Here is a 22,350-nt window from a genome sequence, read left to right as displayed (position 1 = left end):
TCATACATTTTGCATTTTCATACTTTTCTTATTACTTACTAAAACCCGTCATGATATTGCGTTATTCGTCTCTGCAGCTTCTATTTTTGCATAAATGCAATAAGATTTCGTTTTAATTCGATATAAAACATTAATGTATGTGAGATATAATCCCAATGACGGGTTAATCGTTGCATTTTGTATATTCAGCACTTGTCAATTCCAATGTCCCAGCTGCTATGAACATTCGCAATGAGATGGAGGACAGAAGCCCAAGGCACAATTAATCAAGCACCACTGGTTCAGTCCCGAAAGCCTTCTCCATAGTCCCACGGCATGACATAATCCAACATCTGAGTGTAGTGGGGTGGAAGCTGCCGGAATGATCTGTGTTGTTTCTATCTGTGGTGGGGTGGGAACTGTTTGGATGCTCTGTGTTGCTTCTGACTGAGGTTCACTGTCCGTCCATAAATCCCTCACTGTTTCTGTCGTTGAAGAACTAATACTAGTAGTCTCGTTGCCTATAGCAACGTCGGCACAGCCTCTAAAGGTTTCCTGAGGACCACACCCAATTCTTCCTATGCCATCTTTACAGTATGCCCAGTTATTCCCTAAGGAAGGAAAAGAAATTCTCAGTTAATGCAATTTAATTCAGACGTCAAAATTTGTTCACTATTCATGACAATTTTTCTAACAGTAAATCCGTTTATTTAAAATTTCATGCAGTATTAAGACATTTAAAATGGCATTTTTCTTTACTTATAATTTTATTTCTCATACAAGTAAAATTGTTCTCAAATATTTTAATTGCATTAAATGTCGCTTAACCTATCATTTTAGGCGCATTAGCCTATATGCATAATGCTCCTATTGTATTAACGTGTCCGTCCGTCTGTCTATCCGCCTGTAACAGCTCGATTTATAGTAGGAAGATTTCCGTGAAATTTTTAATATATGCGCCTTTAAGAAAGATTTTCAAGCCATTCTAATTTAATTAAAAATCGGACCAACAGAAATCAGAAAATTATTTTTCTTTTTTACGTCCTCATATTAGAACGCGACTCTCAGTGGATGGATTTTCATTAAATTTTATATTTGGGCCTTTTAGAAAGGTTCGTCGAACCATCCTAAATTAAAATTCGATCAAATAAATCAGAAAAATTGTTATTTATTTGTCTCCATATAATAATTCGATTTCCAGTGGACGGATTTCCAAGAAATTTTATATTTCACTCTTTTAGAACGGTTTGACTATCTTTCACAAATTTCATTAAACTCGGATCCGACAGATATACAGTAATTAATATGCATTTCTTCATACATATCACTGAGGCTATCCACATACTTTATATTACAGCTGAAGCACTGGATATTATGTTTTTTTTCCGCGCGTTGGTTGGAGGAATGAATGGGCAATGTGGCGGATGCACAGAACCGAAATTTTCTCGTTTCGCGCATAAATTCGACTAATTTGTTTATCACTCTTTCACGTTGCTTAATTTTATTTTTGGTTATTCCTTCCCCTTAGTAGTTTTAACTATTTTTCCACTTTATATTTTACTATTTTAATTTTATCAATGATTCTTTCCTTTTCTCTTAATTACTTTTCGCTTTTGTTTAAATAATTTATCATAAATTTCATTTTTGTTTTCGTTTATTAAACCTTAATTTTATTTCTTCCTTCGTTCGTGCTCATTGATCATTTAAATGATCCCATCAGCATCCTTCATCTATTGAGTAATTTATTAGCTCACCGTAAAGCAGCTGGCACTTGACTCCATCAAAGCGTGAACCAATGGGAGCATCAAAAGCATCTGAAATAGTCCTCTATTCCAAGAATTCCATTCTAAAATATTGCAACCATTAAGTAAATACTAATATTAAAATAAAAGGAATATTAATCACAAAAATAAGCTTGCATTCCTAACGGAGGAAGAAGGGCAGAGGGAGAATAATAGAGCGGTCCAAAAAGAGAAATTTTCAGAATGATTAAAATGGACAACACATCGCATTGAAGCAATTGGAAGAGTCGAAAAGTAATAAGAAAAATCTCCCATCTTGCGCACACTAGCAAAATATGACTGCCTCCTGCTGTGAATATCAAATCGGATAATAAAGTACGTCATTATCATTAAGGGATTTGATGAAATCTCCGAGGAAAGAAAGGGAGTTTGAAAAGTTGCCAGAATCGCAAAAAGGTCCATCTATTAAGGCGAGGAAGATTTTTCCGGACACAATGAATTCCGGATGTAGATGATGAACACTAGTGATTTGCACTTTTCTTTCCGGCTTAATGTTTAAAAGGCTACTTTATCACCTAGAGTACAATTAATTAAATGTGTTGTAAGTCTGTTGTTTTTAATAGATATTTTTAGAAACAAAATAATCTTCTATCGCAGTAAAATGGGAGGGAGGTTTAAGTAATGGCAGCTCAGATACGAATCCATTCAGATTAAAGCTGAATTTATTTTTATGCATTTACCTGAATAGTATGGGAAAAAAAAGTAGAACTCGTAGGAAGGTTAAAACGTTTATGCAGTAGCGCGCAAGGATACATCTTGCTGTTTTACTCACCTGTAACGTACGTCCATTGCAACACGCACTTTTTACACTGCAAGTCATCTGGAAGTTTTAAATATGTTGTAAAATTCCCAGTTCGTGGAGATGGCAATCGGTAAATGTTGTCAGACTCGTCTGCTAGAGGGAGCTGGTGTTGATCTAAACAATCTTGGCTCGGATCTTTCATAGTATCACCTGGACAGATTTTGAATTCGAAGTGTCCCAAATGATTAGCAGTAATCTCAACGGTTACTTTTATTATCTGTTGAAAAAAAAAGTTTTATTAATATAATTATCCCTAAAAGAGTAAGATGAAACAACATCGACTATGGGCTGACGTAAATCAATAAAAATAAACCTTACGATGTTAATAAGAATTATAGTTGGTGTGTTTACTTATTGGTCAAATTTATTTAGAATTTGCGCCATGAAAAAGACCACAAGGAGTCCATATATGGTGTCTGCAGTGACATCTATACTGCGGTCAGGTTTTTTGCTTGTTCTGCAGGATGTTTCTTTCAAACCGAAAGAGGAACACGATAAAAAAAAAAAAAAAGAGTGCAAATCTTGCACGAGATCGCCGAACTCAGCCAGTGAGGTAGAACCCTTATAAGTTCTTCCCGTCGAGATGAAATTCAAACCAACCCTTTTCACCGATTTGGAAAAAAACAGCGACCATTCCCACTCCGTGCAAGCTGCGAGCAATGCATTTTAATTGTGGATGTGTCTTGAGTTTGCATAATTAACAAGAATCAGTTTCGAGAATGACTCTCCATCTGTAAAGAGAATTTTTTGGTCCATTGTTTTCGACTCTAGAGACTTGTTCTGCATCGTCACATGGTCTTCCTTTACGGAGGGAGAAAGCAGGCCATTGGTCGCTTCACATAGTGTCTCCTTTCCTTTCCTTTTTTTTTTTTTTTTTGTCAGTTGTTGGCGCATCGACTTCTGTGGCCATAATGCATTTCCCAAAGTTTTTGCATTTTACTCTGATCCAAGCCCGAGGCGGGATTTGAACCCGCGACCTTTGGGTTGAGTTTCTTTCTTTTTTTTTCTTTTATTTATTTATTTTTTTATTTTAGGTCCTAGCCGCCGAAATCTCAGGAAATTAATTTCCTGAGATTTCGCCAAATGCCAGAGTGAAACAGACTACTGGGTTCCTGGTCTGCGTAAGTGGGGCAACGTTGGGCCTCAGTAGGGGCCCAGCGGCTAAATGACCAGATGAACAACGGTACAAGGCATCACACATATACAAAGTCCATACACTTTTAAATCTCTGGCTTTTCCAGTCAACTGGTTCACCCACAATGTAAACTACGCGGAGATGGGGGAACCCCTGATGCCGTTTGACCCTAAACACACTTTACACTTTACCTTTGGGTTGCCAGGCAGGCACTTTACCCACCTGGCTAGCCTGGTCGGCTCTCCTTTCCAGAAGCCATGAAATTGCAGTTTGCTGTGGTCTCTGAGAATTTCAGATATAGCTGCCTTGGCAGTCGTCTCCCTATGGCATCTCACTGTTAGTACAGATAGAGTTAATCTTAGGATGATTTAATTCTTTTTTGGCCGGCCTTGAACTACTTCGAGATACATCTCCTACTTTTTAATATTGTTTCCATAACTTTGTGAAATTACTGTTGCTTGAAACTGTCCTGCTCTTTGCCATTCCCAATCTTCCAAGCAGCTACCAACCGTTTAACCGAAAGAGGAAACCCTGAATATTTTGAGTATTTTTAGAAATATCGATCACAGTTATAAATGAGGGACAGTCGACCATCCCTTTAAGATGATGCTACAGTATACAGTCTGATAGGGTAAGCAGAATTTTGGAAAAAGACGTTTTGTGATTCACCGATTCATTTCTAACACATACATAGATATTAGAGGTTGATTCAACCAAATCAGTAGTCTTAAATGCAGCACAATGCCAAATCACCCTTACTTGGTGCACCATTGCAATCAAATACACGAGTGGTCAATATTAATTGTAGATGAGAATTGTGATAGCGGAATTTTCTATGGTCCGTTTCTTTAATTCAAAAATGATGACGAGTTTCTTTTGGGAATGTTAAAACTAATTTCCGAAATTAGATAATAATTATTACATTTTCTGCGAATTTTTATAAATAAATCTTAATCGTTAAATGTATATTCTAATATATAAAGGTTTTCTATTATAGTTTTGAAACGTACAAAGTTTGCGGCTAAAATGAAACGCATGCCAACAACATTCATATCGTGCTGCAGCTTGTTTTTCCTTTACTGATAAATTTTTGTTTCGTTTCAATAAGTTAAGTTTTGATTGAACTGTGCCTCTTTAAGTGAATAAGGGTTTTAAAAACCTTCGGCGGAAAAATAAGCGATCGTAATTTCGAGTAGAGAACTGTTATAAAATTTTTGGATTCAGTGTTTTTCATCATGAAATTGCCCCACCTAATCAGACACGTACTGTTCGCGAGGAGGAGGAGGAGGAGAAACCAAATGGCCACAGCCCACTACCATTATAACCAAAGAACATCTGTTCTTCAGCTCGCTAGGACTGGGACATCAGAAAACTCAGGAAACAAACTATACCAAAATAGACTAACATAGACGGGACCCATGTCCCATGAAAGACAAATGGAGATGACTACCAAACTTAGACATCCCACCAGCTGGGTCTATGTGAACAAGACACACTCCTGAGAACTGGAAGGCTTAGGAAATAAACCACACTAAGGTAAAGGACTAACATTGACGGGACCCAGGTCCCAAGGATGACAACTCGGACGTGACACCAGATTGGACACCACCAACAGGGTCATAGTATAGCTTTCCTGCAGACGCTTGTTGGCAATCACACCGGGCTCCCTTGCCTGGTGCCTTTCAATCCCCTCCCCTGCGCCGGTGGTGGGACGGTCCCCCCGGCGCCCCCTACTTTCTCTTGGTGAGGCATGGGCGGGCCTCACTGACTTCTGGGGTTGCCTACTCTATCATCCCCATATTTCTGCTTTAACCTCCCCCCCAGCCTTCAGTCTCCCACCCACTCTATCTTTATGCTAGCGAATGTCCCACACACAAAAACTTAATTATGTCAAAATTCCCGTTCGCCCATTCTTTCGGCCTTTATTATGCAAGCATTATCACCCTCACCTAACGATCATCAAACCGACTTTAAAAAAAAAAAAAAAAAAAAACGCGCGCGTTTTTTTTTTTTTTTTTTTTTTTTTTAAGGTCCTAGCCTCTGAAATCTCAGGAAATTAGGTGGCAGGCCCTGCCAGAGTGAAACTAAAACTACTGGGTTCCTGGTCTGCCTCCACGGGGCAAAGGTGGGGCAACGTTGGGCCTCAGCAGGGGACCAGCGGCTAAACGACCAGATGAACAACGGTACATGACACTACACATACACAATATCCATACACTTTTAAACCTCTGGCATTTCCAGCAAACTGGTACACCCACAATGAAAGCAACACGGAGATGGGGGAAACGCCTGGTGCCGTCTGACACTAAATATACCTTACACCTAATCAGACACCCTACATTGATATTTTAGCAAAACTTCGTGAAAAAATTCAAAATACGTGGCCAAATTTATGGTCGGACAAATGGTTTATGCATCATGGCAAGCGTCGTATCTTATTGCTCTATCGCAGTGAGAGTTTTTAACGAAAAACCAAAATCACAACATTGGAGCACCCGCCCTATAAACCAGATCTGGCGCCGTGCGACTTTTTCTGTTCCCAAAAATTAAAATCCACCTCAAAGGAAAGCGATTTGAAGACTTAGAAGACGTTTAGAAGAACACAACGCAATAATTAAAGGGGTATCTTCCGAGGGCTTCCGCTGCTGTTTTAGATCCTGGAAATCACGAATGGGGCGCTGCATAGGCGTGGCTGGAGAGTATATTGAAAGGATAAACATTGAAATTGTTGTATTTAAAACAATAAATTTAAAAAATATTCCTCCTTTCTTTTTAGGTATGCCTTGTGATATTTATTGTTGTGATAGTTAAGTATTTTATTCTGTCGTAGTACTTTAGAATACGGATTTAAATTTTGTCAATCTTATTTATTAAATCAGAAAAGTATAAACATCAATGGACCGAGAAATGTTTAATACGGGAAGAATTAATGTAGTTAAAGTAAAACTGAAATAAGGAAGAGGATTTCTTTATGAATCCAGGTGTTCTATAGGCTGATGAAACAATATTATTTATAGTGAATGAACAATTAAATCTAAGGCGATAGAAGCGCTATTAATTAATTGGTATGTAGTTTATGGGAAAAGTCAAAATACAGTATTGCATTTCGTTGTATTTTTAATAAAGTTGGCAATCACACCGGGCTCCCTTGTATTAACCCACTTTTTAAAGAAGGTAACAGTAGTTTGCATGTGTTTACTGTGGATAAGATTATTACGAGAAATGTAATCTGCGCACTGCAGGAGTTTTATTCCTCCGGGGAAGGATACAAATGCAAAATCATTAACCTAAACATTTGAAGAGGAGCTGGACTAAAGAAAACCTTGCGAAATGCTAGTTTGAAAAGTGAAATACTTTTAAGAGAAACATGATAAAGACGGTGAGAGACGTTATCCAACAGCCAATAAAGAATTGGTTACGTAAATCCTTAAGAGTCAAGCTTACATTTTAATAATTCGCCACTTTTCACTCATTTGGAGAAATCGTGATTCAAATTCTGTCTGAGGAACAACTCTGCTGTCATGGCGTGACAACGCCCACGCCGCGGAAGCTACAACAAAAACAGTGTCTGAAATTCGCTGAACGAATAAACATACACTTTGGATTGTGTTATCTTGAAGTTGTGTTATCACATTAAGCTTGTCTAGACAATTTGTTAATTTCTTAGCACGGCATTTAATTGTTGCTGTTTTGAGATGTTCAACTTATTTTGGGCTTGTTCAGGATTGGAGCTTCGCTTTGAAGTGCTGTGCTGAATATCCGCGAAGAGAAGCATTTGTTATGACACTGCCTCTTCATATTTAGCTGTAAAGCGGCATATTTCAGAAACTCTGGAAGAAAAGCCATTCAGTAGCTTTCGATAAGCATGAGAATATCTGGTTTTGTCAATTTTTTTGTCTACGTTCTAAACACGAACCAAAAATTCACTCGACATTTCCAGTTAGAATATTACAAAAGCGTGAAGTAGTTAACTGGATGTTTGAAGAAGAGAAAATTGTTCTACTGCTCTTGGGCCTTATTTTGTACAGACAGACTCAGTATTCGTATTAAAAATCGATACGATAACGTAAATAATCTTCAAAAGTATCTCGGTGCCATGAACGTACCTAAACCATATATCCTCTGCTGTGATTAAGTTTGCAACATTTGAAAGAACTCGAACTGAAATGTTTTTTTGATCTTATTGCAAATGTAGTATCAGAATTAAGCTTAAAATTTTAAAAGGAAATTTTGGGACTCGTTAGACCAGGCGCCACTAATTTTGTAACTATTTTATTAACAATTATCGCTTCTCCTGTTCAAAAGGGGCTCACATCTGGTGAGTATGGGCTTGGCACACCCAGAAGTTATTCTTCTTTTTCTTCGTGATCCCCCTCTCTCTCTCTTTGCTTCCCTGCGCCATATGGCTAATAATAATATGTTATCGCATACCTGTATCAGTTTTCCAGGAGCACTGGTGACGTCATCCAAAAAAAATCAACACCCTTTATTGTGACAAATTAAACTCCTCGCAGAATTGCAGCATTTCCTCTTCATCTTTAGTCGATGATTTCGAGTAGCTCACTTGACTTGGGCGAATCGAACGGCATACGTAACATTTGCCATACAGCGAGCACTACTTATACCTGCATAGTAGGGACTATTAAACAGACCTCATACGACATTTGATGAGCGTGGTGTCCACTCTAATGTTTACCCTGCGATACTTACCCGATGGGAGTTGCCTCCTCTATCACCCCCCCCTAACACTGTACCCCACATCCAGTAACATTAAATGTACTTTCTATTCCCTAAGATATCTTTCTTATCCAAGTCCTTCACGTATCTTATGGAATATTTTTAGTATACCTATCTGCCTTTGAGGATAAGTACCTAAGAATATCCTTAGGTACTGATGTAATAAAACAGCATAGCATGTATATCATCTTTAGGGGTATTGCATCTCCGTCTGTCACTCGTTTGAAGAGGTCTGGGTTCGATTCTCTTCGATGACTGGAGGAATTGTCCTCTTCAGTCTAGGCTGTAATCGGCCGATCTCAGACGGAGATCGGCTAATTACAACATACGCAACAACGTACCGTACATCCTGCTCTTTATCACAGACTTAATTAATACAAAATCGTATCGATTCTCAGTCGTTACCAAAGCTACATCCAGAAGACTGTTGCCTATCAAGAACGATACTTTATTTAAGCTCACGAAGGAAAGAACCCAATTCGAACTGACGGCGGACTTTTCGATGATGCTCCGACGAGGAAAAAACATGGAATAATATTTGAAGAAGTGCCGTGAACAAAATAAATTTAAAACACAAACATAGAGGGTGGCCTTCGCTACCTCGATGCTTACGGTAGCATTGAGGAAGAAAAACTGGAAGTAACAGGAGTAAAAAATACGGAAAACGTTCAATGTAACCTCCGACTTATAGGACTTTACTGTGACAGTTCTGAGAAAATGAAAATGTTCAGTATTGTATGCAGGACGCCCTAAAAAGCACGAAAAAAAATGCATTCTATTCTAAATATGAACATTCAGGAACCAAATTAAGCATTAATAAGAAACTAGGGAAAAAAAAGTCGAAAAATGCAGAGTTGAAGGTAAAAGTTAAAAATAAATTAGTACTACGATCCTACATACCTTTGTAACCTTTTTTATTTTTTATCGAAAACTGTATAGAGGTGTTTAATAAACTGAACAAACCTCAAATCGTTCTGATCTCTTTGCGCTGAATTACAGAACTTGTATTAATGTTTCTTAAAGATAACTATAGAAGTTGAAAAGATTAAGATTTTTAACTTTTCTTCAAAAATTTCCCACAGACACTCTGTGCTAGATTACTTCTCTCTTTAATTTTAATGTAACTCAGTTAAAATAATCGACAAGTCAGACTTAAAACCAAAATTAAGAAATCCAGGTGAGGCTATGTACTCAAGTTGTTCAATAAGGTGCCCCCACAAACGAGAATCCCTTGAATAAAAATATAGTTTTAGATCGATAATTTAAGCATTAAGTTCCCCTCTTTTCAGGCAACACATCCAACTGATTCAATCTGAATGTGAAACTAGTCTGCCACAGCTTGGCTTCATAGTCATCGCATTCTTGCATGTTAGAACAAACATTAAAGTAATGCACTTTTCCTTATTTGGACTGAAAACTCTCAAATTTCGATGTAAGCAATTTTGGAAATGACAAGGCGACACCATTTAAACAGCTCGTGAGGGAGAAGGGGCCGAAGGAGAAAAAGTATGTCAAAACAAACCAGTAGCCACAAGACGAATAAATGTTGGCTGGTGTATGGAGAGGAAGTATGAAAACAGCTCCAAGAAACAGAGAAAACTTCCAGGATAGTCGATACAACGTTGTAGTGACCGCAAGGTGCACAGAAACCGTATTGCACTCCACTTTACAAAGTCTACTTTACAAACTGGAAACTATGGATCACTTTGTAAAGTGATCCATAGTTTCCAGTCCTTTCCGGTTCAAGAATTCTTTTCTTTGTGCCTAAAGAAAAACCTCCTTGAACTGGCATCAAAAACCTAACCTGGAATGGCAACTGATGGAACCATGTACTTTTCACAGATAATTGAGCTATGCCTATAAATGAATTTTCGACGAACCCACAGCTAGAAGGTATGGAGATGTCGTCCTGACCTGTATGATATCATGCAGTGCGAAAGATGTAAAAAAGTGTTTGATACTGTGGGTAGGTATCCATGGCTTGTAGGTAACACAAGCAGAACCTGGAATCTGTTCGGCTTTTTGATGGGCCAGTTCCAGAGGAGGGAGGTTAAGGAGATTATATATCTCATTTTATTTGTGATTGGGCAAGCAACTATGATTATGAGGCTGCTGTGTGTTGTGTCTATACATTGAAATGATATGATTGGTTTCTCTGTTTTTGCTGAATGAAAGGCCCGAGTTTGTGGGGGACCAAGTAACTCCTAACTCGGCCATGATGAAGGCAGCGATCGTGACCGCTGAGCTAGTGCGGAGGTGGCATATCGTAATCGGGAATAGGCCAGGAAGATTCTCTGCAAATCTTATTTATGTTTCATATTTTTGGTTATAAAATTTGTGCACGTTTTGTTTTCCTGAATATGTTTTAATACGATCAGCGCAAACTCATTTGTAAACTTATAATTAATTTGTAAAAAATGCATTGCGTACCTAAAAACACATTCCTTTACGTTACGTGTCATTCTCACTTACCTGACCCGGACTGAATTTTCGAACGACGATCCCCTTTCCATATTTACCACCAGCCTCGTTATCTCTAGGAGAGGGCATATGCCAAGGATCACCACAGAGTCCACATTTTCCACCATTTGTCTGCCACTGAACCTAGAAATTGTGTCCTTCATTAGCTGGAGAGAATGTATTTACAAAACAAAGCATATTTTGGTGATCGAGAATAAAGAATACAGTGCACTTTTATAAAAGTAGAAATGCATTAGACCTGTGGTTTTCAAACATCTATCATATGTATTATCACTGCGAACAGTTAATATGATTTTAATTAAACTATTATACGTTAGCACCGTTATAATTAAAGAAAAAAAGTTGACTGACAAACTGAGAGAAAAAAAAGTGATAAATTTAGTTACTTAACCCAAAATTCAATAAGAATATACTGAAATATTAATAATATTTACTCCGGTTTAATTAAATAGAAAGCAAACTTAATATAGACATAATATAAACTGATATTTTGACATAAGTAATGATATTTTAATCAATTTTTTTGATATTTAAAATTAAAACATTTTTTGCTTTACATTACGAGCAATTCTTGCACTGTTTTTCAACCTTCTCCTCTCAACGTTGTCATCTCCTTCTACCTCTTTCATTAGTACCACGGTGTCATTGTGATTGATCTCTATGAATACGAGTTCCACTTATTGCTACCTACAAGGATTCAAACTGGTGTTAATCGCGAGGCCACCCCTTATGGATGCGATCTGCAGTTAAGCATCTATCACCTTACGTAGCCTTCAGTGTTCAGCGAATTTTTGTTTATCACTTTAAGCTCCTAAAAATGAACACCTTATGTCACCACCTTATTGCGCGAGGCGACGTGTGACCACCATTTTGAAACTGTGACGTAACGAGTAAGCGTCACGCCATTATCACTGACCAGTGAAGTCTATTTCACTTTTGTTTCAAAGATGGCAGAACAAAATAAAAATATGTTTTGGGATTAATCCACTCACAGATGGAGTATTTGTTTATTTAAAAAAAAAAAGCAACGTTGTATAAAAGAAACGCATTTCTTTATTTGAGAGGAAAGATGGCCAGCAGGAGGTTGTTCTCTGAACAGAAGGATAAGAACACCCCCCCCCCATGTGGGTCTATTTGTATGTAAAGAAAAGTGGAACCAATAGTATTAATGATCTCTCATTAAGAGAAACTGGCAGGTGCCCCGTTTTATACCATAAATAAACAACACTTGTAAAAAGATTTAGCTGAGAGACGCCAAAGCTTAGCAAAACTACATTAATTATAGGAATACGATACTACACACATAAGACGCTGTCAAGGGGGGGGGGGGCACTGGATATACCCATTTATAAGATTAAAATTAGTTTAATAAATAAATGTAGAATTCTCACCTGGTAACCACCGCAGAACAATTCGTTGTCATTATAATTTGGCTCCGTGGGAAAACCAAACCTCCACAAACTGGATCGAGACGGGGGTTCTATAAGACGTCCGTGAGCTGCAGTCAGGATACATTTCATAAGTAAGATCAAAATTTTCATGTTGTCTTTTTCGGTCGTTGAAGTGCAACTTGTAAACTTAGTAACTACTTACGGATCCTGTAAATAAACAACATTATGATGACAGTAAATGAAATAGTGCTCAGTTTTGTGTCATTTAAATAAGGCCGCATTTAATTGAGTTTCCCATTCATCTGCTAGAAACGATCAAGGATGGAGTTCTGAGAAAATCTAAGCCTCAAAGGGTTGCTGATCTGGCAGACGTTTAACCCCGATGGTGCGGAATTTTACACTGCACTTGTTAAGATTTCTTTCAAATAAAAACATAATCACACAGCGGACAAACATGGATTGCTGGTTGTTGTTTTTTTTTTTTTTTGCCTGGACAACACAGGAAGTTAAAAATACGAGTGGCAAATCACGTGCTAATGCTTACTAATTGGCTAAATAATTTCATTGTAAGTAATTGGCTAATAAGCTTTTTCTCTGTATTGCTTTAGGGATATTTCTGATGTTTGCATTTTTTTGCAGCACTTTAATGAATTCACTAATTAGCCGCTTTGAACATAAAACTTCTTTGCTACTGTACACTGTTTTTAAAAAAATATACAGGGTGTTTCAGAAATGATGGTCAATAATTTAAAGGTGAAAAGTACAAACTAAAATAAGCAAAAAAAGTCTCAGTGAACATCGGGCCGCAAATGAACCGTTTTCGAGATAATGCACGTTTTCTGTTAAGATCCGCCACTGACTATAGGAGCTAGTTTAGCAAAAAGCTGTGAATCCTTTGCTAAGGGTGGTTTTATTAAACATAAGATAATACATTTTTAATTTTTGGTTTCAACACCACCGGATTTTACAGATGTTACAAAAGGTGTTCAAAATGCTGTCCTTGCATCCGTACGCTGCTTTGTAGTCTTCTCTGCATTGAGTTGCGAATCCTCTCAGGCATTCCTGAGTCATTTCTGATTTGCTGAAAGGCTCCTTCTACCCGAAATTTCTCAACTGTGTTAATGTCAGAAGTGTACACCAAGCTTTTTACATGACCACACATACAAAAATCCATAGGATTTAAGTCTGGTGATCTGGGAGGCCATATTACAGATCCACCTTTACCCATCCACCGTTGACTATACCTTCTAGTTAGACACCGAGTCACAACTCGAGCAAAATGTGCCGGTGTACCATTATGCATAAACCACATGTTCTGACGTTGCTGAAGTGGAACATTATCATAATCAAGGAGGTCTGGAAGAACATTCTGCAGGAACTGAAGGTACAGCTTTCCTGTTAGCCTGTTTGACAGAAAGTGTGGTTCAATTAGACGGTCTCCTGCCCAGACATTCAACGAGAAACGTTGCTGATGTCGTGACTCGTGAATTGCATTAAGATTTTCGTCGGATCAAACGTGACAGTTGTGAAAATTAAAAATACCATCACGAGTAAACCCAGCTTCGTCAGTGAACAAAATGTTGTTTAAAAATTGGGGATTCAGGACACACTGTTGTTGCATCCACTGGCAGAAGTTCACTCTGGGAGGGTAGTCTGTATTGCTGAGACCTTGTACACGCTGGGTATGGTAGGGGTACAGTAATTAGCGATGTAAAATTCGCCACACACTGCTATGACTCAGTACACGCTCTTGCAGAGCAACCCTCCTTGTCGAAATTCCTCGATTTTATTCTGTTCTTTCTAACACCCTTTCTTCAACATCAGTTGTTATGCTTCTGGGCCTACCTGCTCGTACTCCATGTGCGAAGCGCCCAGGTTCTCTAAGGCGTTGATGTACCCTGATGAATGTGCGCCTGTTGGGCTGCCTTCGGCGGAGAAATACTTCTTGGTACAAACGTGCAGCCCCCAGTGCACTGTTGGCTTTACCATACATGAAGTGCATGTCCGCATACTCTTCGTTGCTGTAACCTCTTTCCATGCTGACTATCCTTTGACAAGTACTATGCCTGCTACGTCTCAGAGCACTGAGAGAGAGGAAAGGGAGAGAATGAGCATAACCTAATCTAAACAAACAAGTCAGTGGTGGATCTCGAATACGATTCACTTTAAGGACCCATATTTACTAGGCTTTCTTTGCATATTGTAGTCTGTACAGTTCACCTTTAAATTATTGACCATCACTTTTGAAACACCCTGTATATGTATGTTTTAATTTTTACATTTTTTGAGTGTGAAAGAAATAAGATATTATGCTGCGAATTTCTCTAATAGAGGATGCTACTGCATTTCTGAAAAGCAGAACTTGACAAGATGTTCTTTACGAGAATCATTAATTTGTGCTGTTTATCATAAAATATTCATATGAAACATGAATATAAAAGTGTTTTTTTTTTTCTAAATTAAATCCTGGTCTGTTTGAATTTGCAATATATACTTAAATTACTCTGTTAATAAATAAGTAGGCACAAAGAGGAGTTAGTTGCAAACGAATTTTTTGACAAAATGTAGGGGAGGGTATAATTTTAAATGATTCGCAGAAGGCTTTTTTTTTTTTTCCACTTTCGCGCAGAAAAACTTGAAGCATAGCCTTTTTATACCAACTCCCCCCCCCCCCCCAGTCCCTCTCTGTTAAGAAAAACGCTAGCTCTGGAGAGTGTCATATTTAGTAATATTGCTTGGTAGGAAAATCGTTCTCTTTCCTGAAAGCAATTATCTTACATTAATGAGATTAAATATATCATTTGCGCTTTACCGGAGAAAATCCATTTCGGTAATTGGTACTTTTAATGTTGTAAAAATATATCGCGAATTAATACAATCAGATTAAGAAAGAATGTTTTGTAATTATGTAGAAATAAGCTCCTCGACAACCGCACAAAAATCCCTTAAACCTTATTCTACAGATTCATTATAATAACTGCATTGTAAGTAGCAAGGAGATTATGTTGTTGTTTTTTTATTAAACACGTCCTCCAAATTACAGAACATTTTCGTTAATATGAACAGATTATATTAAATCGGTTACTACTTTGTCACAGTAGAGACTATGATCCCCAGGCTATAATGACAGATAAAAACAACGCAGTATAACGTTATTTTATCAAGCTATAAACAGATTACTTGTCACCAAAAGTATACTTATTTAATGGAAGGTTCCCTTTTATATGTCCAATGACCTGGGGTTTCCTAAAATACTTTAAATCTACGAGTTAATAGTGATGAAGTACAAATATTGATATTAATACTTAAAAGCAAACAATCGTTTGCTACTTTGCCTCTTCCTTCGTGCCAGCAAAGCTCCTCGCGACACTTGCAGATGGCGCGCGTATTTTGAACATTTAATAAAAATGAAGCAATTATACTCTTTGATGTGCTTCGTGTTTACAAAAACCGTTGTAGACGTTCTTTATAAAATTTAATTATTCTCCGTTCAATTTATAATACGTCTTACAAAGAAATACCCATTAAGCAAACAAAGTCAGTCTTTGACTAACGGTGCAATATTTCAAAATCTTTATCGCTTCAGTTTCGAAGTAAAGTATCAAGATAAAGAATGAGGGACAAGAAAAAAGGGGGAAAGGAAAAGGATATCTGAATTAATAAAATAACAGCAATGAATATAATTGTAAAGCCCGTTTTAAATTACCTGTGATATTTACTTCACCCCATGGTAAATGAGATGGTTCTTAAAATGAGATGGTTCATAATGATTGATGTACATTCATTCATGAACATAGAGTAAATAATAATTCATCTGAACTTTCATCTTAGCCTAGGGTTATCAAATTTTCCGATCTAGAAACCGTAACACACAGTGAAACTCAGGTAAACATTCTGGAATACTCGAGAAAGTGACGTCACATATGACGTTGGTGAGTTAAAGGTGTTTAATCAATCAGTAGCATATCTAAAAGTCGGTGGGGTGGGGGGATTAAAATCTAAGTCGATTCTGATTTGCATATTCTTAAATTGTTTTTAATAGTGTAGTTAATAACAAAGGAGGCAATAAAACGTTTTCAAGTTTGATGAGGCGCCTCCGTAGCCAGGTGGGAAGGAGCAGCAGTGCATAGCACACGCTTCTTGATTAGACCGGGGTTCAAGCCCGTCACCACCAAATACGGAGGATGCGGAAAGGTCAGGGAATGACCACCGCATATCCCGGAGCAATATGGCCTTAGTTGCTAATGTTCCTAAAAAAAAACTAAACAAACAAACAAACATCAAGTTTGATGTATTTCTTGGTACATATTATCAAAAGGCAATGAAAATGAAGAACTGGTGCAATAAACAGACTGTGGAGGTTAATAAACTAAAAGCAAAGAAACAGTTTAAACTATAACAAATGGATACTCAGATTAAATTACTAGATCGTAATAGCGTCTATCACATCGCTCACGACTCGGAAAACGCAGCTACTGGAGAACGGTATTTTGTTTCTTGAAAGCTAATGAAGTTGTTAAGAAGACGTGTGGGTTTAGCAGCAAAGAGCTTTAGAAGGTCACTCAGTGCTTTTTCGTCCACTTTGTAGAAGTAATGCGAACTTTAGTATTTTTAGCAGCGAGTTTGGGGACCAATAGGAGATTGCCCGATACAAGTACGTGCTCAGAATTACGGTGTTGTATTATAAAAATCGAAGCAAAAAAAATTATAAATTCCCATATTTTTGAAACATTAAATATTTTTAATGATAGATTAAGCAGGGGGGGGGGAGAATATTGCAACGCCGTTTTGTATGGTCCCTGAATAAGTGAAAAAGCTGACAGCTGGCTGTATTGAACGCATGGTTTCGATATCTCATTAGTTTATTGGATTTAATCCTTCAATGATTGGCATTTTGTAATAAAGAATTCCCGTGACAAAAAAAAATAATAATAAAATTGAAATCAAGCTGAACTTTTGTTGATGATTTGATCGTTTACCTCTTCATAGTGGGAATATTTAAACATAGTGCGGGTTTCACCGTACTAAAAATCTTGTACGATTTTTAGTACTTTGGCTATCAAGTACTAGTTTTCAAGAACAGCCAGCCAGTGCACAAGCGGCTGATTGTTTTTTATTTTATATCTCATTCCTTGTGTACCCTTGCCATTGCAAACTATACCATTATGGAAATATTAGCATCTGTCCTCTCAGCACCTACGGGCGTTACACGTTCAAAGGTCACATTGTTTGCTCATTGTGTCGTCTGTAATGTTTTCTTCCCGTCTTCTGGGGACACTCCATTCTGCCAGAATATAACCTGTGTCACGTGTTATAATTATTGAAATATCAGCTCATTTGCATACTGCGACTTTGTATAACTGATAATGAGCACTGAGTGTATAATAACCTCTGTCATTTTATGTCCACGGAGGTTATAGGGAGAATTGGCTGGACTTCTAAGGCCTTTGCTTTAATCGATCACGCAATATTACTTAAAGACAAAACAGAATTCATGTAACGCTTGTGTTCTTACCATATGTATGGCGCACTATGGCCAATAGTTATCGATGCACCCAATAAATCCCGAAACAAACGCTTGTGTGCCATTAACGGATTACGTTAAATGGCGCAAGATGCTTAAGTTGGTTAAATGGTTAACGGATTACGTTACGAACAGGTTATAAAAAATTATCGGCTCAGTCTAATATCCAGAGATATCTCTTTTCGAAGGGGAGTCCCACAGAGTTCGTCTTTGGGTCCCCTTCTGTTCAATCTTTACATCAACTACAGCTTTTGATGGCTCTGTCTGACAAAGTGAAATTATTAATCTACGCCGATAATAAAACTCTGTACTTCCTTTACGAATCAAACTGATTGTATTAGACTTCATAATTCATTAATTAAATTGTAGCAAGAGCTTCTGTTTTTTACGGTACTCGCTTCTTAATCCGCGTGGCTCAAAGACATGGAATTTAAAATGAAAGTTAAGTTAAAAATGCCCTATGGAAAAAAGGAACGCATTTCTCTTAGACATGATTAAACCTGTAATGCGAACTGAATTCATTAAATATTTTCAGAAACTGGGCGCTTATCATAAATATTAGTAAATTTAAGATTGTCTCATTTAGGGATCCGAGGAAAATTATAACATCATTTAATTATTATATTAATAATGAAATAATACAGCCAGATAAGTTTCAAATTTAGGAATTAATTTTGAATCAAACTATTCATTCTCCACTTACCTAAATCAAATGATAAGCAAAGCCTACTTGAAGATAGGGTTCATCAAATGACTCGCAGTTCCTCTTAATAACTCTAAACTGAAATTATTATTTACGTCACTAGTATTTCCACGTCCTGTGTAAATCTCAGTCTCTCAAAATGTGACGAATAAACTTGAAAGGATACAGATCGTGTGGTAAAATACCTACTGAGACAAGATGGAATACAGCATTATGGAATACAACATTGATCGATATCACTTTTGCCTAAACAGGTATAAACTGAAACTGCTGTCAGTCAGAAGGAAAATTCAGGGATTTAAGTTAATCCAAAGGCAATGTTTAAATAATTTGGTATTATATTAAATTAAAAGTGCTTCTCAGTAAAGCTAGAAATCCCGCCACGTTTGAAATAGCACACCGAACTAATTACGGAAAAAAGAGCCCACTTTATTTTGTGCTCCACTTCGTGAATCATTATCAGTTGGATCCTTCTTAGTGAATCATTATCAGTTGGATCCTTCTTAGTGAATCATTATCAATTAGATCTGTCTTAGTGAATCATTATCAATTAGATCCGTCTTAGTGAATCATTTAGATACTTCTTAGTGAATCAATTAGATACTTCTTAGTGAATTATTATCAGTTAGATCTTAGTGAATCATCAGTTAGATCCTTTCTTAGATTTTACCACTTATTTCAATGACAAAAAATATTTGTGTAGGTTTCTAAATTATTTAGTTAAACTAATAACTTCTTGTTATATTCACCTTATTTAATTTCAAATTTAATATACATTTGCATTAAGATTTTTTTTCCTTTCGATGCGTAAATTCTGATAATTTCTTAATTATAAAGTTGTTTTTCATTGTGTTGTGCCGAATGGTATTTTTCTAACATTTCCGATTGTTTATCGATTGAAGGCTTTTTATATATTATTTTCTTATTAAAATGTTGTTATATGTACTTATTATTTTTAATTTTTTAATGTAAATTACACACTTTGTAAATGGGTTTTCTGAAAAGTGCTGAAAAGAATATATATATATATTAGGCCTTGCATAAAACCGAGAAATTTCAAAACCGAGTTTAACCGAAGTTTACTCTTAAAACCGATTTTCTCAGACTTAGGGAAAATAATTAAAAGCTTATAACACAGGTATTTATTTTATCTTGGGTAGATTGTACAAATCGTAATCAAATCTTTTAAACAAAATCTATCACCTCTTATAGTAAAAAAATTAAAAAATTAAAATGCTCCAAAAAAGTAACCAGCTTGAGATTATACAAAATTACAAATTGTATTCAAATCCTTTGAATAAAACTCTCTTCTCGTATAGTAAACAATAAAGTAATAAGCCCTATAATAATAATAATAAATAAAAAAATAATGTGAAAAAAAACAGCTTGGGGAAATTTCTTTACTATTTATTGCTCAGCTTTTTTCTGAAAATGATCCTTTAAAAAACACAGTATATTAAGCATTTTTCCTGATAGACTTGACCTTATTTTTATGTTAAAGAGACCAGTGATCGAAAACACTCTCCCAGTTTGGACACTTGTTGGTTTAATGTCAGCAGTGCTCTATAAACTTTCTCCAGCTTTTCACTTCTACTGCTAGCTGCCTCCGAAATTTTAAATTCTTTGCTGATTTCCAATTCACTCGGATATTTTGAAGGCTCTTCAGTTAATCTCTTTATTACACTATCATACTCTCGCATGAGTGTATCTTCAACATCGAACTAGACGAGTCTTTGTTTTCTTCTAAAAGAACAGTTTGTTTATTTTCAGTTTCTTCATTCAGCGCTAAGACTCCTTCGGAATGTTTTGAAAATAATCTCTGATAAATCTCTTCAGCATGCTTTTTCAAAACTTGCTTACTTGGAAAATCAAAAGTTCTTGAACCTGAATCTTCTTTCCTAAACTTTTTGGGGTTGTGTAGATAGCTCAGCAAAGCCACAGTTTGGCAATTTCATCTTGCATTGTAACGCTGCAAAAGGCTTTGGTGAAACTTTAAATCAAATGGGTTTTCTGCTGTATCAAGCTTAGCAAGCAGAAATTCTATTGAAGACTCTGCTTTAAGTAAGTCTGTATCTTCTGAGGCTATAGCCTTCAGAATCATTTCAACTGGTCGCAAAGCTTCACATAGCAATTCAAGAATTTTCCAGTCATCGTCAGACACAGCTTCAGTTGACAGTACTGCACATAGAGCATTTGGAATGCAATTTTTTAATTTCAAAAATCTCTCAGTCATATAGAATGTGCTATCCCATCTAGTCTTGCAATCTAATATAAGTTTATATTCTTTCCCATTAAATTTTGCCTTAAAAAATTTTTGTAATATGTCATTTTTGGTAGGCGATTTTGAAAAAGCTTGCAAATTTTTCTGACTTTGTTAATAGTTTGTGCAATATTGGCCATTGGATTGAAGGAATAAATGAGCTCATCGGTAAAGTCGGTTTGATAAAGCATGCCTTGCTGTCTTTCTTCAACTTCTTCATCATCACTACTTTCTTCGTTATTTTCATTTTCTTCATTGTCTTTGGGAGACTCAGAGACTGTGGCACCATAATTGATTGCTTTTTCATAAAGTACATCTGTAACTGACAGATGTATACAATGGGCTATACATTGTTGATGATTAGGCGTAATTTGCTTGCCAAACTTAATCATCCTTGCTGCTCCATCGGTGGTGCAGGCAACAATATCCTCATCCAAATTCAAACCAAATTCCTTCAAATGTCCATTCACAATTTGCTTAGTTCTTCTGCTATCAAGTGAACCATTAATCTCAATAAGACCTAACGACCAATGATTGTCTTTTGAATGCACATTTAAATTCATATACCTTTTATTTTGTATAGATCGTATATTCGTCTAGAGTCAATGAATTTTTGAAATGCTGAATGAGCTCTTCTTTCTTAGTTTTATAATAATTCAGAACCATATTTTTAATTCCATTCACTGAGGCTGGTGGTAATTTATCCTATTTATTTCTCTGAAGGTGAAGGCTTGATTGTATAAACTCACTCTTGGCAATTGAATTAAAAGAAAATCCATCTAAAGCAGCTAATTTTGAAATCTCTTCTTCCATAGATTTTTTAACGATAAAGTTTGCTAATGTTCTTACCATTTTTACGGGAGGTTCACTGTTATCTTGTTTAATGTCAATCTGATGCATTTTCTTTAAATGCAACATCAAAGATGATGTTGATCCTCCAGACGACTTCATTATCTTTTGACATTTCGAACATTGTGCTTCATCTTTGCTTTTTAGAGCAAAATAATTCCATACATTTGATTTCATCTTAGACATATTAAGAGTAATAAATATTAATTAGTAGGAATTTATATCACAGACAATTTTAAATAAAAAAAATATTGAAGATAACAAAGGCACAATACTATGCGTCACTCCCGCAAGCACTGAATGAAGAGTCTAAACGAGGCAAGTTTCAAAATTTTCACGAAAGAAATTTTTTATTTATTTACTTGCAATTTTTTTCCCCAATTAAATCTATTGTATTTTCAAAATTACATAAAAGCTAAATTTGGTGAAGCTGCTTTTTGGAGAACATTTGATCGCAAATTTAGTAGGAATAAAGAAGCAAAAAACTTTCTACGATTGAAATTTGATGCAATATTCAGCGAATCTGTTTCTAGTGGGTAACCATCAATAAGGCGCGTTCCATAACTTGCCTGGAGAACAAGATAGATGGAACGGAGAAATGTTGAGCATTTTCTTTTACGCTATCGCTCTGACTCACTCAGTCGTAAATGAGTACACCTGCATCGTGCCATGATACAGGTGGGAAGA

The 22,350-nt window shown here is 36.5% G+C and overlaps 1 protein-coding gene across 1 annotated transcript; it reads right to left on the bottom strand.

The window, feature by feature from the left end:
- Positions 1–214: 214 nt before the first annotated feature.
- LOC150084807 (uncharacterized) lies at positions 215–16,080 on the bottom strand. Its single transcript, XM_090375558.1, has 5 exons — positions 16,034–16,080; positions 12,328–12,534; positions 10,928–11,059; positions 2,554–2,800; positions 215–590 (listed from the first exon to the last, which is right to left on the bottom strand). The coding sequence occupies exons 2-5, from the start codon at positions 12,475–12,477 to the stop codon at positions 217–219; spliced, it is 903 nt and encodes a 300-aa protein (XP_090231684.1). The 5' UTR covers positions 12,478–12,534; positions 16,034–16,080; the 3' UTR covers positions 215–216.
- Positions 16,081–22,350: the final 6,270 nt, after the last annotated feature.

Source organism: Mastigoproctus giganteus, chromosome 6, assembly GCF_048544385.1.
Source record: "Mastigoproctus giganteus isolate SK-2022 chromosome 6, ASM4854438v1, whole genome shotgun sequence".
Taxonomy (NCBI): domain Eukaryota; kingdom Metazoa; phylum Arthropoda; class Arachnida; order Uropygi; family Thelyphonidae; genus Mastigoproctus; species Mastigoproctus giganteus.
This window is presented reverse-complemented; position numbering and strand designations above follow the sequence as displayed.